The sequence below is a fragment of the Borostomias antarcticus genome (genome assembly GCF_949987555.1).
Source record: "Borostomias antarcticus genome assembly, chromosome: 25".
NCBI lineage: Eukaryota > Metazoa > Chordata > Actinopteri > Stomiiformes > Stomiidae > Borostomias > Borostomias antarcticus.
In genome coordinates, this window is record NC_140258.1 from 7,671,608 (window position 1) to 7,698,586 (window position 26,979).

At 46.5% G+C, this 26,979-nt stretch overlaps 1 protein-coding gene across 1 annotated transcript in view; it reads left to right on the forward strand.

Annotated features, from left to right (window-relative positions):
• Positions 1-4,380: 4,380 nt before the first annotated feature.
• dntt (deoxynucleotidyltransferase, terminal) overlaps positions 4,381-26,979 on the forward strand; it is a gene marked incomplete at both ends in the record, with an annotated part of 52,240 nt that continues 29,641 nt past the window's right edge. The window contains 8 exons of the mRNA XM_084458776.1: positions 4,381-4,574; positions 7,039-7,213; positions 10,329-10,574; positions 11,767-11,874; positions 18,663-18,833; positions 20,217-20,288; positions 20,532-20,655; positions 22,889-23,021. Of these exons, the coding sequence (XP_084314902.1) occupies positions 4,381-4,574; positions 7,039-7,213; positions 10,329-10,574; positions 11,767-11,874; positions 18,663-18,833; positions 20,217-20,288; positions 20,532-20,655; positions 22,889-23,021 (1,223 nt within the window). The remainder of the gene's footprint in view (positions 4,575-7,038; positions 7,214-10,328; positions 10,575-11,766; positions 11,875-18,662; positions 18,834-20,216; positions 20,289-20,531; positions 20,656-22,888; positions 23,022-26,979) is intronic.

Consider the following 26,979-nt stretch of genomic DNA (forward strand, 5'->3'; position numbering starts at 1 on the left):
CGAACGGTGATGTCAGCTCCCTCGCCGAACGCACGATCTCCAGAGGGCCTGTCCCCCACGTCCGTTGTTGCCAGGGGGTTAAACCTGTTGTTTAACTGAAACCTAGCCTGTGGTGGGAGGAAATTGTTGGTTCTCCTTCCCAGATTTTTCGTGAGGAGGTTAGGGTTAGGGTTAGCAGGCGCCCGGGGCTGGAGAGAAGGGCTCACCCGTGTGAGACGCTGGTTCAGCTCACTGCCGACGTGAGATTTCTCTCACCTGACCACAGGCTAGGTCCATGTAGCTCAACAGGAAACCTTCCTTCTCCTTCACTATCTCCTTCAGCCGGTTCACCTCCCCTTCCAGTGCGATGATCCTGTTGCTCTTCCAGTCACACTGGGAGCAATGGTTGGGAGGCGGGGGGTCCCGGGGACAGCTTCAGTTAATGGAGCCGTTTGGCATTCATAAAATAAAATGACCAGCAACAGGCTCAGGTGGACTCTGGGCTCCAATAAAAATAATAAATAATAAAAATGACTAAAAACAGGCAATGGCTCTCATAAAAAGAGCCCGCTGCGTTAGACAGATGTTAGACAGGCCAGTATAGGGAAAGCAGGAGTCAGCGACGGAGATAGCAGCACGCGGTGTAGGGGTCTAGCTGGGAACGAGACTTACCGGCAAAGGCCCAACGAGTGGGCCTGCTGCGGTGGAACATCCTCCGGGAAGCATGTTTAAAGCAGATCTGGCACAGGACCGTGGTGATAGCATCCTGTTTCTGATCTTGTCCCAGTACTACGCCGTCCGCGTCATCATATCCGGTGCTGTTAGCAGCGTCTCCGTAGCCAACGCACTAGCACTAGCTAGCAGTTTCCATTCCTGACCGAGACTCAGATCTAGCCTACTCGAGAAATACAAGCATCGGATTGATAAAATAATTACTATGTTAAAATAAGTACTGTAGATGGAAACCACCAATATTTAATAACAATCACAAAGATATGGTGTAAAACTGGATTAAAACAACAAACTTTCAACAGCCAGAGTACAGCCAACCAGGAAGTGCAAACAGGAAGCCAATGAGTGGTAGGCCATTGTGTGTTAGCTATCTCTGTATCATCAGATCTTGAAAGCAGGCCCTGCTGGATAAGCATTGGAGTTTGCATTGTGGAGTGTTCTCCATTGGGGTAGGCGTGGAACCTCAACCTCTGCTACATCTTCATCTTCATACTGAGACTCAGTCTCATTGTCAACAGACATGCATTCTGTCTTGAATAGAAGAAACAGGAACACACATTTGAACACTGACACACATGCACAGATTTATTTTATGTTGGCTATGAATACAGGTTTTTAAGAGTTTGCTGTAAGTTAAGCGATCTAGAGATAAAGTGATGTTCTCATTGTTACGTTCCCTTTGTGGACCTGCGGGTGGTGCTTTTCCCCTTGTTTTTTCTTTCTCACAGGTAAGCCACCAGGTGTGGGTGATTGGCCTGATGGTGATTGGCCCAGGGAGCTATAAGAGCGTGCTGGTGCCATTGAGCTCTCTCTTTCCTCGCCTACCAGCAGCCCTTTTTTTTTTTTTTCTTGCTTTGCCATTTTTGTTATTTTCTGTACATTTTCATTACACAGTCCATACTGCACTACACATACCCCGATGCCATTTATACTGATAACTATTACTGTAGATTCTGTAAGTGATCATCTTTCTCTTTATTAAATATTATTATTATTGTTCTCCATGTGTGGTCTCCCTTTTTCTACTTTTTCCTGAGCCAGGCAAGTGTAACATCCTATTTTTGGTTTTATCTTTTGACACCACATTCTGTGATTTTGTTTGAGGCTGTGAAATGAGTGTGAGGAAAACAAATGTTTGAGTGCTGTAAAATAATCGAAAATAATTGAGAGTGTACTACAGAAATGAACTAAACAAGGCAGGTGTGAAAGCACCCTCAAGTGAAGGATTCAGTGATTGATTTGAACCATTCCATTGCTTTCACCGCTACTCTACTTGTGCAGTGGAGATCAGTGGGTAGATTTTGCTGTCCTTCTTTATTTTGGTGTGCTGGGACTACTGGCTCTTATGGAGCCAACAGAGAAATTCAGGTCAACATTCAACAGGGAGGGAGGGAGTGATAACCAGACAAATGCTATACTAGATGTGCTGGCTTACAGCCACGCACAAAAATGACCAACCAGACAGATTCTTTTTTATTTCTTTCCAGCAATTGGCTAGAAGGCTAAATATAATTAATTTTGGACCCTGGAAGCAGCTTGAGAAAATGATCTCAATCAATCAACAGAAATGATGCCCAAAATTCCAGACTATCCCTTTAAGTGAATGTATTGGCTGTATTGTGCATGTATACTGTATCTAGTCTACATGTTTTAACATTACCAAGCTTGCGCATAGAGTAGCCTGACCACATCTAAATTAGTTAACCCGCATATGTTTAAAACGGCAATGATTCAGTCGAACAGGAACTTCATGACAGCCCGCAGTATCAGACACCCTTTCATTGCAAGATAATTGCAACAATTTCACCATTACATTGGATGAGAGCACCGGTACTTATTCACATCACGGATAATGAAGCTTGTTGACAACAAATCAATGAGCATTGTGGACGGTAAAGTGTTGAGGTCAGGTGAGGTCAGGTGAGCTGCTGGGGCGCTGAAGTACTGTAATGAACTGGAGCGGCAGAGTGTAAACGGAGCACGCTGGGTCTTCCTTGTGTCACCACGGTATTTCATCAGACCACTCTTTGGACTCTGGCCAGCATGATGGCACACAGCTGAGCGATTGGAGGAAAGTGGCCAAACAATTAGACTGAGCCTCAGGGTCTTTGACACAAGTTAGCCTCCCAGGGATCAGCCTAATGAGAGCTGCGCCATGGCTGGACTAGCTACGTCACGCAAACAGTCTGGTAGACCACAAACAAAGGGTTTCATACAGGTTCTTTGGTTCTCCTCATCGGAGCCCTTTGAAACACTCCTTAAGAACCCTCCCTTGTTGTGGTAGATGCTGATGTTGAACTTCATCTTCTGACAGGAAAGATGTTATTTAATCAACTGGGTTAATGACTAGAAGAGGAAGCGATCTTCATACAACAATATTTCAGTTCTTGTTTGTGTTGTCTCTCGAAAAGTAACGGGAACAGGTTGGTGCCTTCTGCTCTGTCTCTTAGGAGAACTGATCATGGCCCACATACAGTAGATCCTCACTGTCTCTTACCAATTGGGCTCTGATTATTGTCCACTTGCAGACTGCACCTACACCAAGCAAATCTGTAGCAATACTAGGCTACCTCATGGGGCGAGGGGGGGGGGTCCGTAAACTAATTAAAGTAGTGGAACAGATGGTCCAAGCTCAGCCTGGACATAATCAGACAAGGGGGCGGAGAGGTGGGCTGGACATGCCTGGACAGCTGTGGGGGTCTCACATGGTAACCAGCACCCCAGTATTTCCCTGGGGCCAGGTTCTGCCATGAATAACAATAATCCAGAATTGCATTGTTATTGTATATATTGTATATGTATAATTATGTTTTTATTTTTTATTTTTACAGCTACAGTAAGAGCTCACTTTTTCCAGTTTGGCCTTGGTCCAATTATTTTACTACTGAACATAGGAAAGCTGGAATGGTTTCTGTACAGGAAGACAATTGTCTGCCGCAGCTTAGAGGCTAGTTTATCTACATGAAACTGGAAAGAGAGTTTATCATCCAACCACAAACCACGATATTCCGAGAGTACTCCGTGACTCTCAATATGCAGGCCATATTGAGAAAGCTGGAGTCGATCATAATCAATAGTCCTAGCTCTAGAGAACAACATGAACTTAGATTTACTAGGATTTAGGACTAGTTTAAGACTGGTGAAAGCTTCTTGTAGTACATTAAAAGCAAGTTGCAGATTAATAATGGCTTCCTGAACAGTATCCGCAGTACAGTAGACAACTGTATCATCAGCATATAAATGAACATGGTCATTGATGGTTGTGTTGTGCATCTCTGTTTTGCTCCCAAGTGAAGCTACAAGATCCTCCCATTATTGAAGTTGTATGCACAGTGCACACAGTTGAATTATCCTCAGTTCAACTCAACAAGTTGTCTTTTATTTTATTTTGACAGTTGATATCTATCTAATGAACACCAAATTATGAACACCTGTTGCCAGTGGCTTTTCCTGTCTGTCAGCCCCCTGGCAGACCTCATTCCAACTGTCACTCTGTCCTTGGTCTCGAACAAACAATAAGAGACCAACAACTGTGGCTTCCAAGAGGAGGGCGTTTTCCTGGATATAAGTCAAAGTGGCACCCGACAGCGCAAACAGTCGTGAGAAGAAGCGAAAAAAAAAAACAGAGATCTGAGCGTGCCATTGTTCAATCTTCACCTGAACTGAGAGATGCTCCGTGCTCCTGTTCTACTGCGTGCGAGGAAACGACAGAGGCCGGCGGAGCCTGCCGCCCGGGGTCAGAGCGAGGTGAGGTTTAAGGAAGTGGTGCTGTACCTGGTGGAGAGGAAGATGGGAAGCAGCAGGAGAGACTTCCTGTCCGGCCTGGCCAGGTCAAAGGGATTCCGCGTGGATGATGTCCTCAGGTAGGAACACCACTTTAGATTATTAAGGGTCGAGCACGTGATTGGCTGATTCCAAGTTAGAATGCTTTGCCATGCTTTGTCAAGTTGTCATGATAGTGAGTGTCTTGCGTCGTGCCTGTTTATCACGGGACTCTTCGAAGTGATGACTTACGCATCTGACAACAATGTTTCCTCAATTGAGAAAACAACAGGTTTGTCTCATTGGGGCTTATTAACAAACTATACAGATAAACTTCACATTACACCACCTCTATTGCCAGAGAGAGCCTATGGGAGGAGGCCCCTTCTTTCCTAACCCAGCCTCCCTCGGGGTCGTCTGAGGCTGCCGATAGGGCTACCACATACGTCTCTCCATGCTAAATAGGGATTCACTGTGTCGTGGCTGGGCATGCGGTGACAGAGAGGTGGGCTGGGTGAGCTCCGTTGGGCAGACCCAGCTGTAGAGAGCCCACCGGTGGGATTGGCCGGCTGGAGGCAGTGAGGCTATGGGAACGCTGCCGGCGACGTGCCAGCCCGGGGATGGCAGCATTCCCAGAAACACAGCTTGAGCGCTCCTACGGTTGCACTTGGGCCTGGTGCGATTGTTTGAAACCAACCACAGGAAGTGGAGTGCACCCGCCTCAAACTGACATTCTGCAAGGCAGGCAATTTTGATATCAGCTACACTCGGACAGATGCACGCAGGTGCACACACACACATGTGCGCGCACGCACACACACACACACACACACACACACACACACAGGCGTGCATGCATGCGTGCGAACAATAACTTGATAAGTTTAAAGGTCAGTCATGTTCTGTTCTTGACACTCTTTGATTTGGATGTCAGATTTCACAGTAGAGTGCAGGCAGTGTACAGAGACTGGATCAGGTACGGTATCAGTTGTTTACCAGTTCTCTTTAGCTCTCTCTACGGGAGAATGGCTGTGCTGGGCTCAGGGCCCCGCTGTTTCTGAGAACTTCAGCCTGGTGCAGCGCTGCATGCAAGCTCATTTACCTGTCCATCTTTTACATTCACTGTTGGCGGCATGTCAGAAAATATACACATTTTGGCCGGTTTGTAGAGCGCCCTTTGTCATGTAACCGAAGAGAAAACGTGTGTATTTGATGTAGCCTACATAACAATCAGTTCGCTCTAAGAAACAATAATCAATTCAACCAGGCTTATTCAATGGTGTCAGTCTGAAAGACATCATGTCATATATAACATACCCAGTCAATGAGAGAAAATCAGTTGCAGTTCCACTATCGTGTTGTGTTCTCTAAAATGAGCCTTGTTGAGAGGTTGTTTGTCCAGATGTGTGTGCGTGTGTGTGTTCGTGTGCTGCTGATCCACTCCAGACCTAGCCTCAACGCCAGATCCATGAGAGTTCATTCGCTGATACACTAGGTAAGCTACGCTAAGTTCCTGCATGCTGCAGATCTCTCTATGGGTCTGGGACACTTCATGCAAAAATCTGGGGCTCAAATCCTGGCAATTCATTGGTTTCGCAGGAATCCCTGCGACACCAATCAGTAACGACTTTCGCGATCAGGCGATCATGCCCTGCCCATCTAACCTGGGCTCTCATTTGCTGCTACGACCTGTTACTCTTTCAATTTTTAACCGTCCATACGCCCTCGGAATACCAGCTTGGGCGACGAAGTGGCACAGACTCTATAATGTAGTATGCGGAGCGCAGCGACTCTATTTGAGTCTGCAGAGAGACTACTCCAGATCTGTCTCTGATGAAGCCCAGAACGCAAAACAGACTGAGGATTAGTCTCGCCAGTGATTCGTCCAATTAAACAGCATGGTCCCCCCATTGGGACGCCCTCGGAGCAAGGTGGTATCATGGTGGGAGCCGTAAGGAGCTGCTACGCTGTTTTACACACAGCGGCAGGAGGACAGGAAGAGGAGGAGGCATAAAGGCGCAGGGTGTGTGTGTGTGTGTGTGTGTGTGTGTGTGTGTGTGTGTGTGTGTGTGTGTGTGTGTGTGTGTGTGGAGGGGGGGTAATTATTCACGGATGGGAGCTCTGCTTGGTGCGGTAGTTACAAAGTGCAGTAGAGCAGAGAGGCTTCTGGGTGTGGGGAGTCTCAGATGTTATTGTGATACACTAGTTGGCGTACTTTAGCTACACATTCAGGGCGGTGTCTCGCAGATCACACACACCCCTCTGAGACAGGCGGGCTGTGTGGTGTGTGCTGCTTTGTACCTCAACAGCATGTATTATAGACCCTGTCAAGGCTTCGCTCTGGACATGAAGCACTCGCTGAGAACTTCACTGAGCTAAGAGAAAGAGACAGTCTTTCATTCTGCTTATGCAGATTCGGTGAAAGAGTAACCAGTGATCTCATAAACAGAGTGACTGCGAATCAGCGGTTGCTGAAGTTCTAACGGACTTTCACTTAAAATGTTTTCTTGCTAGACAGAGAATGATCTCGCTCCATCTCCCTCCCCTGCCCCCTCCCTGTGCCAGTGTCGAGGTCACCCATGTAGTGGCCGAGGGCAACCAGGCCCCGGGGCTGTGGGCGTGGCTGAGGGGGCGTGGCCTGAGCGACGTGTCCGGGATGCAGGTGCTGGACATCACCTGGTTCACCGACAGCATGAGGGAGATGAGGCCCGTTGCCGTGGAGACCCGACACCGTATTCAGGTGAGTGGAGTTATCTCTGCGTGTGTGTGCGCCATCGTATGTGTGTGGCGTCTGTTTTTGGGATTAACTTTACATCGATACATCACCAAGGCCTGGGCTGAAGAGAACATCCCACAACAATGGTGAGACGGCAGTATTGTCACTAAGAACGAGGGTGACAAGGCTGTCTGTGACAACAATATGATACATATACGGTATACTGTATTAGTTCTTGCTGTTGCTGGTAAGGTCCTGGCTAAGGTGATGCTACAGAGGTCAATCAACAACATCACAGAATCAATGCTGCCTGAATCACAGTGCGGGTTTAGGAAGAACAGCAGTGCGGGTTTAGGAAGAACAGCAGCACGGTCAACATGGTTTTCACATCCTGACAGCTTCAGGAAAAGTGCCAGGAACAACTTGAGGACCTGTTCATGGCCTTTGTCATCCTCTCCAAAGCCTATGACACTGTCCAGAGAGAACTTTTGTGGTACGTTCAGGTTTAACCTGAAGCGCCAGGTGGTTTGCTTCGCATAACCATCAAGGAACTCTCTGTTGGAATCTGTTTGGAAAAGGGCAGGCACTTGGCAGGTGATTGGATGAACCATCTGTATCACGTGCCAACTTCAACCGCTCCTTGCTGTCATTACCCCGCCCAGCGTAGCTGTTTGTATTTAAAATTCCTCAGAACCAACGCAGATTGGCGAGATTCATTTCTAATCTGGCACAAATGGATTTCTATCGAGAGTATCCTGGCTGATTTGCGAGCGGTCTCAAGATGGAATGACCGCTAGGGACTAGAGTCTGCCCCATTCCCGATACATACAGGGGTCAGGCAGGGGTGTGTGCTAGCGCTGGTGCTCTTTATCATCCTCTTCCTATGTGTCACCCTGCTTATCCACGAGGATATTGCAACAGAACAGAAATGTCTTTGATAATGGAGTCTGCAGAAGAAGGTTGAATGTTCAAGTGAGAATTAAGACATAATTAGAAGAGATAGATGACAGAGTATTTGTAGTTTTCACTAAGTGATAAGATAAGATAAATAAACTGAAATTTGGGCAGTAGGTGTGTGTGTGTGTGTGTTGTGTCCAATCCTGTGTGTCTAAATTAATTAGGTTGAATCAAACCACCAACATTGAATTGCAGTGAACACATTTCCACTTCTTCTAGCTTGCGCTCCAATAACTACATTTCGGCATGTTTGACAGAGGCAGAATGACCCCCTTATCTTGCTCTTGGTGCCGGTTTGATCCATCAGCACATTGGGACTCCACTAACCAACACACAGACAGATGTCTTTCCCCGAGATGGCACAAGCGCGACCTCTTCAGCATATGGCCCTAGAATAATAAAATCTGCTGCTTGCTGGAGATGGACAATCAATGTCTACAACTCCACACTTGAGACAGAAGTTTCTCTATTTTTCCTTCAGCAGTGCTCATTAAAAGGCTGTCTGCTGGCATTCTGTGTCTGTTCGCTGATATAAAATGTTCGCTGATATAAAATGTATCTAAATAAATAAATAAAAAGTATCATAGCCAGTCGGTAGTGCTATTCCATATGACATGCACAACTGCAACACATCAATAGGTTTCTTGTGGCTGTGTCATTAAGTGCGAGAGCTAATGCAACGCCGCGGTGTGGCGCTTATCGACCTGTCTCTCAAGGTAACCGGAGGGCCGTTTCACCGCTTACACTGTGATGTATCTCTTCTCCGGAGTGAACCAGGCAAATCGGCACAGCATTTCCGTGTGCTGCGCTTCCAATAGATTGTTTTATGAGTTATAAATCCATTTAAGTGGCTTGTGTAGAGAGATATAATATTCTCAGCACAGGCTTCTCTCGCACGCCCGCCAGAGGCTCTCTTCAGCCCTCAGAAAATGCATTTTGCAATCATAAATGTTCCGCTGATGAATGCAACTAAGGGGGAATTTTAAGTATTAAACCCATTGAAATGTAATATTTCCATTAGCTATGCGTTCGCAGACAGGCCATTTTGCCTACAGGTAAGTGGATGTGGGAAATGAGGTGTGAGGCGGGCGCGGGAAAAGTTGAGAGTTCAGGGGCTGGCATCAGGCGGAGGAACACGTGTCCCTGCGTGTGAGATGGCTGTCATCAATTTTCTGTTTAGAGTGTCTGACAGCACAGCGCCCCCCACAGGAGGGAGGACCTACTGTGACCCCCCACCGACCCTGCTCGGTGGCCCGCCAGGATATCATTAACCTGCCTGAACACACCTCTGCTTCGGTGCGAACAGCATTAACCTGAGCAGACAGGCCTAATCAGGAGGAGGGGGCGAGGCCTGTAGGAAGGTCTCGCATCAATCACCCAAATCTCCCTCTCAGCAGATGGCGCGGATGTTCCTGGACAGAGAGGGGGTGTGTGTGTGGTGTGTGGATGTTCCTGGACAGAGAGGGGGTGTGTGTGTGGTGCGTGGATGTTCCTGGACAGAGAGGGGGTGTGTGTGTGTGGTGTGCGGATGTTCCTGGACAGAGAGGGGGTGTGTGTGTGGTGCGTGGATGTTCCTGGACAGAGAGGGGGTGTGTGTGTGGTGCGTGGATGTTCCTGGACAGAGAGGGTGTGTGTGTGTGGTGAGCGGATGTTCCTGGACAGAGAGGGGGTGTGTGTGTGGTGCGTGGATGTTCATGGACAGAGAGGGGGTGTGTGTGTGGTGCGTGGATGTTCATGGACAGAGAGGGGGTGTGTGTGTGGTGCGTGGATGGTCCTGGACAGAGAGGGGGTGTGTGTGTGGTGCGTGGATGTTCCTGGACAGAGAGGGGGTGTGTGTGTGGTGCGTGGATGTTCCTGGACAGAGAGGGGGTGTGTGTGTGGTGCGTGGATGTTCCTGGACAGAGAGGGGGTGTGTGTGTGGTGCGTGGATGTTCCTGGACAGAGAGGGGGTGTGTGTGTGGTGTGTGATGGAGCCACAGTATGAATACAGGAGGCAGTTCATGCTAGCGATCCCCGGAATGAAACTGCAGAGGAGGGGGAGAGATGGGCGTTGGGGAACATGCGGAACAGTGTTCCATAGAGGTGTGTTCCATAGGGCTGTTCTAGAACTTAAGCTCCCTCTGAGTCTTACCCTCACACACTCCACTGAGGCCAGGATATCATTTAAGACCATCTATTCTAGACCAAGCCCACCTCCAACCCCCCCAACACCCCACCCTACACCCTGCCCCCCACAGCCTACGCCCTGTCCCCACACCTCCACCCCCCCCACCCTACGCCCTGCCCCCGTACCTCCGACCACCCCCCACCCTACGCCCTGCCCCCCACAGCCTACGCCCCCCCCTCACGCCCCATACCCCCCTCCCCACACCCCCTGCATACTAACAAGCAGAAGCTTCATCTTTTAGGACTCACAGGCTCCACTGGGGTGGGGAAGTGAGAAAGTCCGCCCTGTAACCACAAACACACCTACGTGTCGGAAGAGTTTCAGAAGCAGTTTCACTTTTGATTGGCCAGAAGCTGGTGTCACGAAATACATTGAGAGCTATTCAATCGTCTTTCCTTAAAGGGGTAGTGTGCTATTTTGGACATGTAGCCCTATTTGTGGTCTCCCTACCATGAACTTGAAACACAGAGACCATAATTTCACTGGTCGTTCCAGTATTGAGCTAGCTGCCATTTATATGGGCTTCAATGGAGGTCAATGGGGTATACGTAAATGCGTTGAAAAAACTATGATTAAGAGGTTTTCCGAGACGCGAAGCTCAGGGTGTAATCTTACCAGTCTCAGTATGCCCCTGGCGCTAGTTTTCCCTGTTCCCACAGAGGACTATGTGCAAGTCATGCCAAACACCTAAAAATATTCGGATTGCGGTACATTTCACAGGAGAGCATACTGAGACTGGTAAGATTACATCCTGTGCTTCCCATCTCAGAAAAGCACATTCTATGTTTCAGGTTCATGGTAGACAGACCACAAATAGGGCTAAGTGTCCAAAAGAGCACACTACCTCTTAAATTCAGAAAAGTAGCGGCCTCTGGCTGTGAATAAATGCTGAACATGCAGTATCCGAGCTCTTGAATCCGTCTGATTGATTCAGTGCAGTGTTGCAAGGGCTGCCTACCTTCTCTTCATTACTTATTTTCAACAGCCCCATATCCTTCAGTCACTACTGGGTGATTCTCATTCAGATTCAGACATTACCATCCACCTAACCCTAACACTAACCCTAACCCTTCTTCCCGTTTCAGAGCTGGAACTTTTCGTTTGCAATTTTCATAAACACAATGTTCCATTGTCGCGTCTAATTGTCAGAGAGACCATTAATAGTACTGTACATCTGTAATCCCCTTTGACACATTCCAAATGGGGAGCAATTTCTTCATGGAATTGGAAGGCTTTTTTGGAAGCAAATTGGATAATGGTGTTGAAGTCTTGATGTTACAGGTTTGCCAGTGAAATGGATTTTCATGCCACCCAGCTGTGAGATGAGTATCATTAGTCTGTTACCCGGGAGACACAGGAACACTAGTGGACAATGCTCTTGGCACGTGTGCATTTGCAGTGTCCCCTTATTTATTTTGTGATCGCATTAAGGTGGTTTTGTGTTTGTACACAGGACACCCCTGCACCATTGACAGATGTCTCGCTATCAGCTGTGACCACGGTCTCCCAGTACGCATGTCAGAGAAGAACCCCAATGGAGAATCACAACACAATCTTCACAGTGAGTACACCTCATGCCCACATGCAAACGCATGCACACACGCATTCACACAAATACACAGACACACACAAACACATTTTTTGTATTTACTTACATGTCCACATAGAGAAAAACATACAAATAGTGATGGTGCAATTAATATACATTTTCACTTTGTGCCCCCCCCCCCACCCCCCCCCCCCACACACACACACACGTCCATTCCAACCTGCATAGTTTCACACACCAGTGCTGTAATGCTGGCTCCGTCTTAAAGCGAGCAGCAGCTGCAGGTAGGGCTGTGATGAAGGTAAATAGCTGAGGCGCCCGCAGACCTGGCACAGGGGCTGGCGCCGACCAACCCTCCCCGAGCAATGTCACGCCACGCCCAGACGGGCGACGGACGTGACGCCACTCACAAACAGTGATGGATCTGTCCTCACGCCAGGGGGAGGAGGAGGGACGAAGGGATGGATGGAGGGAGGGATGGATGCGGGGGAGGGGGGGGGGGTGGAGGGAGGGAGGGATGGATGGAGGGAGGGATGGATGGAGGGAGGGATGGATGCGGGGGAGGAGGGGGGGGGTGGAGGGATGGAGGGATGGAGAGTTTCTGACGGGCTGTGGGGGAGAGCATGGTCTGATTACATTCCGATGTGATCTGGAGACGCTCTGATAGCCTGATGTCATCACCCTGATCACGTGAGCTCATTCTATTAGATCAGTCAGGACATCCACCCATTCAAACTGATTTCCATCTGACCAAATATTGATCGGGCCAATCACAACCGTTTATCTAACATTGGGCGGTTATGATACAACGACCGTGCCCACTTGATACGATGAGACTAACCCGCGTTTCGTTGCTCTCATTGGACGTTGCTCTCAATAAACGTGGGATTTCCAGAACATTTGCATTTGACACTGATGCCCACTGCAGGAATGTTTCCACTGGGTCCTAGAGAAACAGCACACGCTCCCTGGATCCAAAATCTACCACAAGATAATCTGTCAGATGGAGCAAGAAAATGCCCTCCCTCCCTAACCCTACATTATCATGTTATGTACAGTATGATAATAACCTCATGTCTTGCTAAAAGAAGAATGAATATGTCACTGTCTTAACTGCGGGAGAAACCTACGAATCCGCTGTGATGGGTAGTACCGTCCCTTTAAGAGAGCGCCTCAGTGCCCATCGGGAGATGTAGCCTACTGTACCTTTCAGCCTTGAGGTGTTGTTGAATTGTAATTATGCCAGTTCTGTTTGGTATGCTGCTGGGTCGCTGTGTGCTCCCTGCTCTGCGGGTAGCTGCGTTTCCCGTTGCCTGGGGGTGGCTTGATGATAGATAGATGATGTTTATTGTCCTCAATGAGGAAATGCATTCCCCAGCTCACGTTACAGTGAACAAGCGTATAAACCCACAGACCCCGTGCACATACATATAGATGCACAAATAACAACAAAGCACAAACAGTTGCTTATATTTTGTCACGAGCCGGCTCGTAGGCCGTGACGAACAAGGAGAACAAACCGAACGGCAACTTAGAATAACCAACCAATAAACATATGCAACAAATGAATAATGGATGTGCTCAGGGAGAGGGATCTCTCTGAGTGATGAGTCTGGGACAGGTTGTAACCCCTGGGCAGAGCGCCCAGACCGCGCCGACACCTCACGGTAGCCCGGGAGTCCGCAGCCCTCGAGGGATTCACGAAACGTACAGGGTCCTAAATCGAGGGAGGGCATCGTGAGCGGCCAGGGACCAGCAGGCGTGGTCAGCGCTGTCCGCCACTCAGCCAGTATTGTTTTGAGCTTTTCTGTACACTTTCTTTGATTTGAGTGGGGGAGTGTCTGGCCTCTGTGTGTTAATAGGCTCGGTCACTTTCAAACCCATCGTATTAAAGGCTGGGATTTCAGTGAACTGCGTCTTCCGCCCTTCATCTGGTTGGAGGTCTGGGTGCGGGAAACCAGCTAGAATGGTTCCCGGGGGCGCAAGTTCCCGGGTGACGTTTGTCGCTCTGTTGCTACTCGCTGCACGACAGTAGGCGTCTGTTCCAGTGAGAGGCTTGGGATTCTGTAGTGTGCATGCGTGGGAGGTCGAGGAGTTGGTGATGAGTTTCTATAAGGATTATGATCCCATGGAGACATCTGTTTCATATAGACTTTGAAGTTCTTAGCGACTACACTCGCACACAAGCACACACACACACACACACACACACACACACGCACACACACACACACACACACACACACACACACACACACATACACACACACACACACACACACACACACACGTCACCACCTGGGAGCGGTGTTCAGTTTCACTTCCCCTTTTCCTTTACGCTGCATTAACTCTCTGATTAGTGATCCCCAACCTCCTCCACAGCCATGATTCACTTACCATCCTCCTCCGCCACACGCCAGTGTTATCGCTGCTAATGAATGACTGTGGAAGCAGTGGCCATGTACAATATATGCAGTAAAGCCATAGATAACTCAGACCTTTCCATTTGTGTCCAGGGATACCGTGTATCCATTCGAAGATGATCCCTGGTTGTTTTTCATTAATGAAATGTGGAAATACGTGAATTATTAAATCGCATGTTACTAGAGCGTCTTGATCTGATTTGCTTTCCATTCCTGGTCTAGTGGCACGGACGGCAGTGATGTCATCCTCGCTGACGGTCAAGTTAATTGCGGAATTGAATAACGAGGGAATGTGTACTAGAGAGAGGGGCACAGACAGAAAGAGAGAGAGAGTGATAGAGAGAGACAGAGAAAGAGAGAGAGAGAGAGAAAGAGATAGAGAGAGAGAGAAAGAGACAAAGAGAAAGAGAGAGAGAGAAAGAGAGAGTACATGCAAAGGTGGTGAGTTGGGCTCAGAGGAAGTGTGGTAGGAAGCGGCCCGTGGTGCCTTGGGGTGTACGAGGAGCTGCAGGGTGCCGGAGGAGGGAGCGGAGAGGGAGGAGGAGGAGGAGGAGGAGGGAGTGCGAGGAGCGGGAGGAGGTGTCAGCTCCAGGAACTAGGGATGAGCGTCATTCCTCCAACAGCACCCCGGCGAGCTGCCAATCACAGTCAGGCAGCACGGCTTCCTCCCGCCCTGGTGTGTCACACGTTATTGATTTATTCAGCCCTGTTTTCTCTCCTGCTGCTCTCTGCTCCGCTTGACTAGCGTGTCTCTCACCCCCGTGTGTGTGTGTGTGTGTGTTTGTGTGTGTATGTTCTGTATGCATAAGTGTGTGCACTTAGTTGATCTCTCTCCTTCTCTCTCTCGTCTCACTCACACACACACACACACACACACACACACACACACACACACACACACACACACACACACACACACACTAGCCTACATACCCTCTCACCATCTCTACTGTACGCCATCTACAATACTTCCTCTCAATCTTCCTGTCATAATTCTGCTCTCAGTTGCACAGATCCAGATATTGACATGTGTTTTGGCTGATTTATATGCTGCATTAATGGGCTCTTACACTGACTGCAATTGTGTGCAATTTCCCCCCGAGGATTAATAAAGTACTACAGTACTACTACTACTACTACTACTACTACTACTACTGTATATACTACTACTACTACTACTACTACTACTACTACTACTACTACTGTATAAAGTAGTCTATCTATCTATCTATCTATCTATCTATCTATCTATCTATCTATCTATCTATCTATCTATCTATCTATCTATCTATCTATCTATCTATCTATCTATCTATCTATCTATCTATCTATCTATCTATCTATCTATCTATCTATCTATCTATCTATCTATCTATCTATCTATCTATCTATCTATCTATCTATCTATCTATCTATCTACACACACACACACACGCCTCTGTATTGAAAAACAAGCTTGACTGGCCTCTGGCTCTAATGAGATGAGAGAGGAGGAATGAGGGAGAAGGAGAGTGAGTAGAAGACATAGAGAGAGGGGAAGAGAGAGAGAGAGAGTCAGAGGGTAAGAGAGAGAGAGAGTCAGAGGACAAAGGCTCTAGGATTGTTTTCGTTCAGCCAGGGTGTTTGGCACATCGTTTCAGAGTGGCGTGAAGGGGGCCTGTGGGCTTGACTGATCTCCGGCTGTGTCAGGCAGATCCTCTCATCACCCGGCAGAGTTACAACCAACAACCTCAGCAACCCTCTGACAAAAAGAGAGAACACGAGACTCTCGTGCTAGTCTCTATACGCTTCGTTCAACAAGAGACCGAGGACTTTCATTCAGATTTTCGTCGCATAAAGTGGGTGGAAACAATTTGAGAGTAAAAAACAACAACCTTGCATTGTAGAACCAATCCAAAGCAGTAGGCGTAGTCTTGGTACCGTCTGTTCTCGATGGTGTTCTAGCGACTATTTCAACGTAGAAATCCCCAGATGTTCGGAAGGTGGCGATCCGGTATGTCTGGTATCGCGAGACCAATACAACACAAGACCTACCTGACCATCTCTGGTAAAATTGTATACATCCTCAACTGAAGATCACACTGTTCCTACTCTGGTAGTATAATGGCCTACAGTATGTCAACCTACTGTATGCCTATATGTAGACTTAGGCCGTTTTATATTTTTTGTGTTTTTTGAAAAACTTGAAAATATGACTTAGGCCATTATTTTACGAAGGTGCTAATATTTAGAACCATAATAACTTTCCATGGTGGAAGGACATCAGAGGATCACAGCACATAGTACTGCAGCCAAATGGCAGAGTAGGGGCTCATATGCCCCTGGCATGATCGGTCAGGAACGCTTCAGTCAGTGTGAACACATGCCTCGCTCCCGGCCTCTCACACATATAAGAGATGATGGCGGGTGGTAAACCGGGACGCCACGTCGGCGCTCTGCATGCCCCGGACCTCCCACCCGACCTTCATTTTTCATTAATTAGATGAGCACCAAACACAACCTGTCCCTCTCTCCCCAGCTCTGGCTGGCTCGGTGCTGGAAGGTGAGAGCGTTGACAGCCGACAGACTTGCCTCCGACGGGGGTGCGGCGTTGAGATGGCTCTAGGTCCGGCCAGCTCATCTGTTCTTGGGGATGGGCTCCCGCCGCGGTTGGGAGCTTTATAGGTGCCCGCTGGCTGACTGATCGCAACGCGGTGCCGTGCCCAGGCCGCGTGTGGCGTCCGACGGCACGGGAGAGCTGCAGGGCCGCTACTAGCTAGCCAGCCGCTACGCTCTGGGCCATCTGTCTCTGCCGGCCGCAGGTGAGACCCCATGTAGACGACTGCGGCGGCAAATGTGCTGAGCTAAGCTGTTAGCCTGGGCCACAGTAATCCGTTGCTTTAGCCTGTCCGTACTGCTCTGGTTTTAGTAGGAGATGCTTGGACTAGGAGTGTGCAAGTGTAATTGCTGTAATTTCTCCAGGCAGGTTCAAACAGCACACAGCCTGAATTCTCACCCCGAATTAAGAACTCACTTCCCTTCAGCTCCCACTGTGAGGGGGGTCCAACTGCACGTGCGCGTGTGTGTGCGTACATGCAAGCGAGTGTGTATTATGTGTGTGTTTGTGTACAGTATATATGTGTGTGTGTGTATTATGTGTGTGTGTGTACAGTATATATGTGTGTGTGTGGGTGTGTGTGTGCGTGCATGCGGGTGTGTAAGTGTGTCATCTGTGTGGAGTTGTGAACCGGTCAGTAGATTTTTGGTAGGACCAGGGTGTGGTGAGGTCAGGTCTGTTTGGACAGAGCACCAGGTCAATGCGCTGATCTCAGAACAGAACAGAACCGTAATGGGAAGCAGAAACCCACTGAGCGTGTTTCCAAGGCTGTCCACGCTATCCTCTCAAGACCAAGACTAATTTTAGTGGAATCCCTTGTGTAAACTGTGCACATTTTCCCTACAGGCATTTTTTCTCTAGTCTCTCCCAGAAACAATGTATTGTTATGTATTGGACGTATTGTGTGGTACTGTAGACCTATCACAGTATCGCTCCATAGTGATCTGTATCATAGACTGAAGATCTAGCCTGCATGCATTTGCATACTATGCAAATGTAAATCGGTGCACAGTAAAATGTGACCCAATGACTTGACTTGAAGTGAAGGAACACGTTGCTGAAATAACTAAGTTCAGTAAACTCATTTGAAGTGCGTTTAAAAACAATTTCACCATAAAAGTAGAACAAACTCAAAATGGGTAATGTCAACAGAGCAACAAAAATTAAGTTAACGTCATATTTTACAATGGTGTCGTACTATCGCATATCTCTATGATCTATATCTCATCACGGTCAGCTGGGACTGCTCATAAATACCCCCCTCCCCCCCTGGGAGATCCTGCTGTGAAAAGGTGGAAAGTTACAGGCCTCCTCACCAGCGCACACCACCCCAAATGTCTCTGTGCGGTCATCCGGAAGAGGCCCACATGTCAAGGCCTGGAGAGAAGGAGAGAGAAGGAGAGAGGGAGAGAATGAGAGAGAGAGAGAGACAGAAAAAGAGAGACAGAGAGGGAGAGAGTAGAAGGGAGGCTGAGGGACCGTGTGCTCGATCTGCCTGCCACCATCACGGGTCAGTGTGTTTGATGGGCGAGTGCACACCGGACACGTCTCTCATTCATTCATTTCCTCTCTCCCTCTCTCTCCACTCGCACCTCCTCTTGTTCTGCTCTCTCCCCCCTTACACTCCTCTGTCCTCTGATCACGTCTCTCTCTCTCTCTCTTCCATCCGTCTCCCATTTGTTCTCCTGTCCTCCTCTCTTCATCTGGCCATCCATTCTGTCTGTCTACCTCTATTTTCTCCCTCCATCTTTTACTCTCGCCTACACCCCTGTCTCCTCCAGGATGCGTTCGAGGTGCTGGCCCAGAGTCTGGAGTTCGCCGAGATGGACGGCCAGTGTCTGGCGTTCCGGAGGGCTGCCTCGCTCCTGAAGAGCCTGCCCTGGGCGGTGGGCTGCGTGGGGGCCACCCAGGGCCTCCCCTGCCTGGGGGAACACATCAGAGCCGTCATAGAGGTACGGTCACGCATAAGGCAGCTGTAGATCGGGGGGGGGGGGGGGGGGGCGGAGGGACATCCCTGCTGTACCCCCTAGATGTACCCACTCTACCAGGCAAACGTCCAATGTGCAATGTGCACATGAATGCACACGCATATACACACACACAACGCACACACACGCATGCATGTACACACACACACACACACCGCGCACACGGCTCAGATAGTACTCCCTCACTAAAAAAACTGTCAGAACGGGTCATTTGGTCACCACCTCCTGTATCCCTATATATACCTGCAGGGCAGCAATTCTAGCAGCCTGTCAGGGAATGTGTCAGCCCGTGTTTATTTGAATGGAATGCAGAGCGACAGTACCAGAATAAGGTAAACTCTCTGTAGACAAACTGTCAAAAGCAATAAACCCTTTTCCTCACCTGAAAGCAAGTCTGAAATTCTTTAAAATCCACATCAACAGAAGGAAACTGACATATTCTTCACACTTCACATATTCTTCACACTTCTCCTTCCTTCTGTCAGATAGGACACGATGGCTGGAAAACGTCCAAAGATAGACCCGCTATTAGACTTATTTAGAAGTTAGCTGAGTGGCTGTCAGTACCTACAGTGACTTGGCGCACAACAAATACAAAGTGCAACCAACTGTCATACAGTGGGGAGGGGGGTGAACGTGTGCCCCACAGGTAAGAGTGTGCTGAAGCTACATCTCCGAGCCTGATCTTGGTCTTGGCTTGAGGGGGTGTGAGTGAATGGATGCACCACTGAGTAGTGAAGGAGATTCCCTCCCTTGTCCCAGGCAGAGTTCCAAAGCTCCATGTCTGGAAATGCACACTAAAATGTAGGTCTGCAGATCTATGGACAATACTGCTTTATTCACTTTTCACATGCAAGCTGTGCTTAATCCTCCTTAAAGTCTTTCCAAAATACATTGAGAACCTCAAACAAACCCAGACGTACTTAAAAACATAAACTACAAGATAATTGCACTGTTTATCCTACACTACCTTTACCTAAGGAGACACTTGAGAAACAAAAGAGTGCTCCTGCTCCCTGCAAAAGAGAAGTAGACTATTATAGCAAAGACGGCAAGAAAATGCTTTTCAAAACAGTCTGAGCTACTGTATGAAGAATAATCACCCAGGCTTTTTGTTAACACTATAAAACTATCGTTATTCCTCTGTTTCAACATAACAAATATATGATTTATTAGAATATAAATGGTAATGGTTGTCTGAGCAATACTTAATATAACTGGAATGTATTTCAAATGAGCTCCATCAATCACCGTGACCACAAAATAACAAGGAACTGTGTGAAATTGTAAACTAATAATTGTAATTTGCATAGTAATGTGGAGGAGCTTTTTCCCCCTTTTACACAGGAGATCCTTAAATTTGGCCGTTGCTTTAAAGTTGAAGAGATACAAAGTGGTGAAAGATATCAAACACTTAAGGTAAGAGCATGACATGTCTCTGAAATCAAATCAGATGGTGCGTCTCTCTATCTCCCTTTAAAAAGGCCTTGATAAGTGATCAGGAAATTGCATCTATTCATATAGAGTGCCACAGCATCCCATTTGCTATTTTGATAGCTGACAAACCCTGTCAGAGAACTTGAAATGCTGCTAATTCCCTCCCTCAAGACCTGTCATTAAGCTGTCATGTTCTCTTGAGTGTGTCTCTGCTTCCTCTGCCAGCTGTTCACCAGCGTGTTTGGGGTCGGACCCAAAACAGCAGAGAAGTGGTACCGCAGAGGGTTGCGCTCTTTCCAGGAGGTTCTGGCCCAGCCCAGCATCCAGCTGAACAGGATGCAGACAGCCGGTGAGGACCCCCAAACAGGAAACTGTCCCCTCCTTATATTTCAGCTATGAAATATAAATTGCTGCAGTGGTATACATTAAAAGTGTGTAGCTGCAAACCAAAACTACTACATAGCAAAACTACTACTACTACATACTATAGGCAACTGCTACTGTAGTTTCTCCTTTCCCAGGGGAACCCCAGTTTTCTGAGCTTTTCTGCGCTTGGCCACGTGCTATTATCTATTATCTGGGAGGAGGGGAGACAGAAAGAAAGAAAGAAAGAAAGAAAGAAAGAAAGAAAGAAGAAAGAAAGAAAGAAAGAAAGAAAGAAAGAAAGAAAGAAAGGGGATAGCTTGTCATGGGATTCACCCAACACACACATCAACAAGAGAGACCGAAGGGATGTCAACTTAAAACGCAAGACGGTGTCCTGACTCTCAATCGCAGAGCTCTGTCACATAATTGATGCAACAGGGAGAAATGTCATGGTGTCAACTATGTTTCCTTAGCAGTCGTTTTTTTCAGCTTTTTGGGCAGTAAACATGATCTTTAGATTGGAGTAGGGATACTGTACATAGTTATGTATATATATAGTTATGTATGTATATAGTTAGGGACATTTTTGGCAAGGTGCCACTGTGCCTAAGGGGCAGGAAGCGGACATTAAGTGGGTTGTCTTTGTGAGCAAAACTGAGTAAGCAGCTTTAAAGTGGGCTTTGTTAGCAGTGATGTATGTGTGGGAAAGCCTTGGTTTGTAAAAGGTTGTATATGAAACCAAATACGAGAGGACATTTCCACCATCATGTTTAGGCTATCTAGGACTAGAGCACTACTAATCGCTGTCTAACTAGAATAGAGCAGTACTGAACACCATCATGTATGTAGGACTACAACAGTACTGAACACCATCATGTATGTAGGACTACAACAGTACTGAGCACCATCATGTATCTAGGACTAGAGCAGTAGTAAACACCATCATGTCTAACTGGACTAGAGCAGTACTAAACACCATCATGTCTAACTGGACTAGAGCAGTACTAAACACCATCATGTCTAACTGGACTAGAGCAGTACTGAACACCATCATGTCTAACTGGACTAGAGCAGTACTAAACACCATCATGTCTAACTGGACTAGAGCAGTACTGAACACCATCATGTCTAACTGGACTAGAGCACTACTAAACACCATCATGTCTAACTGGACTAGAGCAGTACTAAACACCATCATGTCTAACTGGACTAGAGCAGTACTGAACACCATCATGTCTAACTGGACTAGAGCAGTACTGAACACCATCATGTCTAACTGGACTAGAGCAGTACTGAACACCATCATGTCTAACTGGACTAGAGCAGTACTAAACACCATCATGTCTAACTGGACTAGAGCAGTACTGAACACCATCATGTCTAACTGGACTAGAGCAGTACTAAACACCATCATGTCTAACTGGAGTTCTAACCGAACTAACTTTAAAGGAGTAGTAAAGGGAAAATGCATGTTTAGCCCTGTTGTAAGGTTACTTCTGATCATATACAATGGTTCAGATCAAAACGTTGACAAAACTAGCACTTTTGAGAAAGTCTGATAATTGCTCTACCACCGTTTAGGTCATACAATGGATGTGGATGGGCACCTTAAAAAATAATTAAAAAACATGTAAAACTCTCGATTTCAAAGACAAGAAGCTCACCGAGGGGGTAATTGGTGCCCGTTGGTGTTCTGACATCAAATCCGCAGAGGGGATTCAGGAAGCGGAACTACTTACGGTAGCTATTGTTATTGTTTATGTTGCTAGGCTACCTAGTTTGCGGAAGTTTACACACGTATGTGCTGCGACTAAATAGTTCTATGCTAAATATTTTAAAAAGCCTTTCCAGGTGAACTAGAATCTTACTTTATGGCGAATTATATGTCAGAACGCCAACTAACACCTCGTGAGTTTCTTGTCTTTGAAATTGAGAGTTTAACATGTTTTTTGAATGATTTTTCAAGGTTACCATCCACATCCATTGTATGACCAAAACAGTGGTAGAGCAATTATCAGACTTTGTCAAAAATGCTAATTTTGTCAATGTTTTGATCTGAACCATTGTATATGATCATAAGTAACCTTAAAACAGGGCTAAACATGCATTTTCCCTTTACTACTCCTTTAACAAGTGATTCTCCCCAATGAGCACTGCAAATGCAAATAGCAACGATTGACAGACAGTGCAGTCTAATTATGGTCTGTTCCCTCCAGGCTTTCTGTATCATGGAGACATCTCCAGGGCTGTCAGCAAGTCTGAGGCCCAAGCTGTGGGGAACATCATTGAGGATATCGCCCACAGGATCACACCAGACGCCATACTAACTCTGACAGGTGGCTTTCGCAGGTATGACACTTGTCTCCACTTATTGAGGATGATGTCTCATTATAATGAAGTTCTAATCTTAGTTTTAATCATAAGAAAGAATCATAAGATTCATACACTTGGGATGACATTAGAAATGTTGCTTTAATGTGGCCTGCAAGCAAGATCAAAGTAATTACACAAACTACCCTTCCCATGAGCCTTCACATGGTCCTATAATGCTGCTGCATGCGTGTGCATACACATTCGAGGAACTGTAAAGGGTGTGAGAGATAAAATACTGTTGTGTGATGATGGTGGGAGAGCTGAAGTAAGACTGTTGAAGAGGCCTCTTCAATCTGTCACTCAGCAAAATTAATCAAGGGAATTGGATGGTTTAACCTACCTTTAAAGTACCCAATATGACCCTAAGATACACACCAATCTCTCTTTGACGTCCCGATAGACATTGTACACATGTCCCCTCAGTGCAACAAACTGGCCGGCGCATGCAAGTTCGCACAAAACACCAACATTCATCAGCTAAAACATTTTCACTGGCATGGCGTTATGATGTTCGCAGTGAGCTCCCTTTAAAGGCAGGCCACAAAACCTCCCGCCTACCTCCCTTCTACGCCATATTTCTTTTGTGCTCTCTTTATGTGCGGTACTTTGTGCCTGAGTAAGCATGGGCCACCCGGCTCTATGGTGTTGTAAAAATGTAGCTGTAACCGATGGCGTGTGCTGTAAATAATTCAGGAGCGGTCTGCCGGTAAGACCGGCCGCCCTGCTTCTCTACGTGAGATGGAGGCCTGCTGCTTCCTCAGTTTTGTGTTGCAGCCTATGGTTGGCCATCTCTTCAACAGTCTATAAAATTAGCTGAGGCTATATAACCTAGTACACACTGCACATCAACACAGGCTACTTTTACCAAATCTTAATGTTCTATATTGAAAAAGTCATATGTTTGACACCTCTCACAATGATCAAAATCGTGGCGGTGCAGTATGTTGGGAGGAATTGAACTGTACTGTATCTAGGGGGCTACTCAAAACAAGCACAAATTCGCAATAGCTGCCACCATGTACAGAACGTGCATGTGCAACACACATTTGTGAACATTTTTGTGGACTGACCGACCGACAGACCGACCGGCCAACCAACCAACCAACAGCTATAGAGCTGCTCTCTGCAGCTAAAAATGTACTATTGCGGAAACCTCACAAGCCTGTGTAACGATGATTCCTTCCCCACACTGTGCGTGGTGTTCCAGAAACAGCTTGAAAAACTCAACAGCTCCTTGTACAGGGAGAGGTGAGATGGCAGATATTTGATTATTCAAAAAGGAAAGGGAGAGAGTGAGAGAGTGAGAGAGATGAGAAAAGTGATTAAAGCGCCATTGGCAGTTGGAATGTTAGAGGAGCAACTACAGTACATGATTAATGGGATGTGTGCAGTGTTGTGCAGAGCGAGGTCATGTCTTCCCACTCAACAGCAGAAATATATCTCTCATATCAGAGCTAATCTGAGATGATGGTGCACATCTACAGAGCTGTTCAGATATCTGAAAACATCTTGAATCTGTTGCTATGGAGATGATTTAGGGCCAAGTCTGTAATAATCAGTGACCCTCATTTTGTGGCAGCGTTGCAATTTAGAGAAGTTTGCAGAAACACCTCCTCCATAGTAGAGAAATGTATTTCACTAAGGAACATAATTAATGTTCCCTGACTGGCACTTCTAATCCTACTTATTCTTTTCCACGCTGGCATTGTTCTATTAGTGGCATTCAAAACTATAGACCTTTTAACCACTACTCAATTTTCGAAATTTTCTAGACACGAGCTGTTAAGCTGCAAGCCTTCATTAAAAGTGATAAAATCTCCAAAGTACCTTTCATGTGAAAAGATATAGAGTTTTTGTAGAATTTTAACTTGCCTCAGGAAAATCTTTTATCCTTCCAAAGCAGACAGCGCAGTCACTTTCCATCTCTAGAGTTTCTTCAAGTCAGTCGCATTCCACGCCTGTAAGAAAAGCGTGTCAAGGATTTGGTGATGGCTATGACATTAGCCTTATTGCAAGGAGCGCTGTGCAGGGAGGGTGACAAGGCTGAGAGAGATTCGTTGGGAGGTTAAAAATATATGCCGAGGAAGAAGTGGCCTGCCACTTCAGCGCTTTAGAGTGAAGAAACCACAAGGTAGCCTACAGTGGCAACAGTAATGGGGAGTTGTTTGTACAGGTATTTGTGTCATAGCAGTCATGTTGTCTGTATTGTTTGTTGTGAAGTCACAGCAGTCGTGTTGTTTGTATTTGTTGTGGAAAAACACAGTATTTATTTAAACCAATCACAATCATCTTCGGCGGAGCGTTTGCTAGGTTGTTGATGTTTCACATAGTTTGTATTGGCCAACAACATGAATCAGCACCACTGGCAGTAATAAATGAATGAGAAGCCTTATCCCCAAAACCTACATCCGTTGAATAAGAAAAACAACTGTTTCCCAATATGGAGAGTAATATGTAAATGCCATCACATTCAACTGAATTATGGAAAACTTAATATATTTATACTTGGTCAATGCCAAGACCAGCAATGCTCTTATTTCAACACAGCTATACTGTATTATTCAACCCTGTCACCCAGTCACCTCTTAAAATTAAATATCCATGTACAACCTATACTGTATTTACCAATGTATATTTAATATTGATGTATATTTAATATGTTGTGCAACAAAATATATTCAATAATTTACAGTTTTTCCTCACGCTATGCTAGTCTGTGCACCGCACTACTGCAGGTGCATAGATGGAGACGTCTCAGATATCATTGGCTCTTAAGAGGTCAACACTTGAGAAATTGAACAGAGTTAATGGTTTCAGATACATCGTGTTAAAAGTCCATTAGTGTTTTGATTATCCCCAAGAAATCCACTGGAATTTTCTCAGACTACAGACTACTGGTGTTGGATAAGTGGATGCTTAATGCAAAAATAAAAACACTATGTAGTCAGGGCGCACCATTAGAACTTGAAAAAACAGCTCTTTGCCCTCAGAGTCTTACATGCTCTCTTTTTACTGCTGACTGGGGCTGATTCAGAGGAAGTATCAGCCTAGACGAGACGCTCTTTAAACTGATGCTCTCGCTCTGACTGGAAGAAGTTGCTTTCCTTGGTGTAACTGAGCCTTAACACTTAGAGAAACTTTGTTTTTAAAGTGTTGATTGGAGGTAAACTGGTTTTATGCTGATGATTTGTCCCTTCTTCTTTTGATGTTCAAGGCACACATTTATGCGGCGCAGCTGAATGCATTTCATTAGCACAGCAGCGATTCGCTGCCTTGTATGAGACAGAAGTATGCTGTGGCTTCTTTGCTTTGACAATTACGAAATGTTAAAGAACAGAAACACTTTGAGCGAATGTGAGTCTGCTGTGTGTCTTCAGACAACAGTACCATCTGGCTCATTTCACTTCAGAGCCTAGCTTCGAATCACCAAGTCATTATATTTGGCCTTGGCAAAACTGTGTTATTCGGTGCAAGAAAAACTATTTGAGTATCACAAATAGAATGTCTTTATAGAAAAAATGCATTTTGGTTTCTTCAATAAAGTGTTTTTTAAAGATTTGCTGAGTGGGCCTACAGTACATTTCCCCAATAGTATCTAGTCAACTTAACTGGTGTCCTTCATTGTCTGTTCATTACCTTTGCCCCAGTGACAGTGCAGGGCGAGAGTGGGTGGGTGTGTGCGTTTGTCTTTTAGCAGGATTACACAAAAACTACTTGACAGATTTTTAGGAAACTCAGTGGAAGGGTGTAACATGGCCCACCTTAGAACCCATTAAATTTTGGAGCAGATCCGAAGCACGGGTTGGGTCCATGGGCCACACAAACAAGGCTGGCCATTCACCTTCATTCATTTTTTGAACCAGGATTATGCAAAAACTACCTGAGCGATTTTCATGAAACTCGGAGGAGGAGTGTATCATGGGCCACCTTAGAA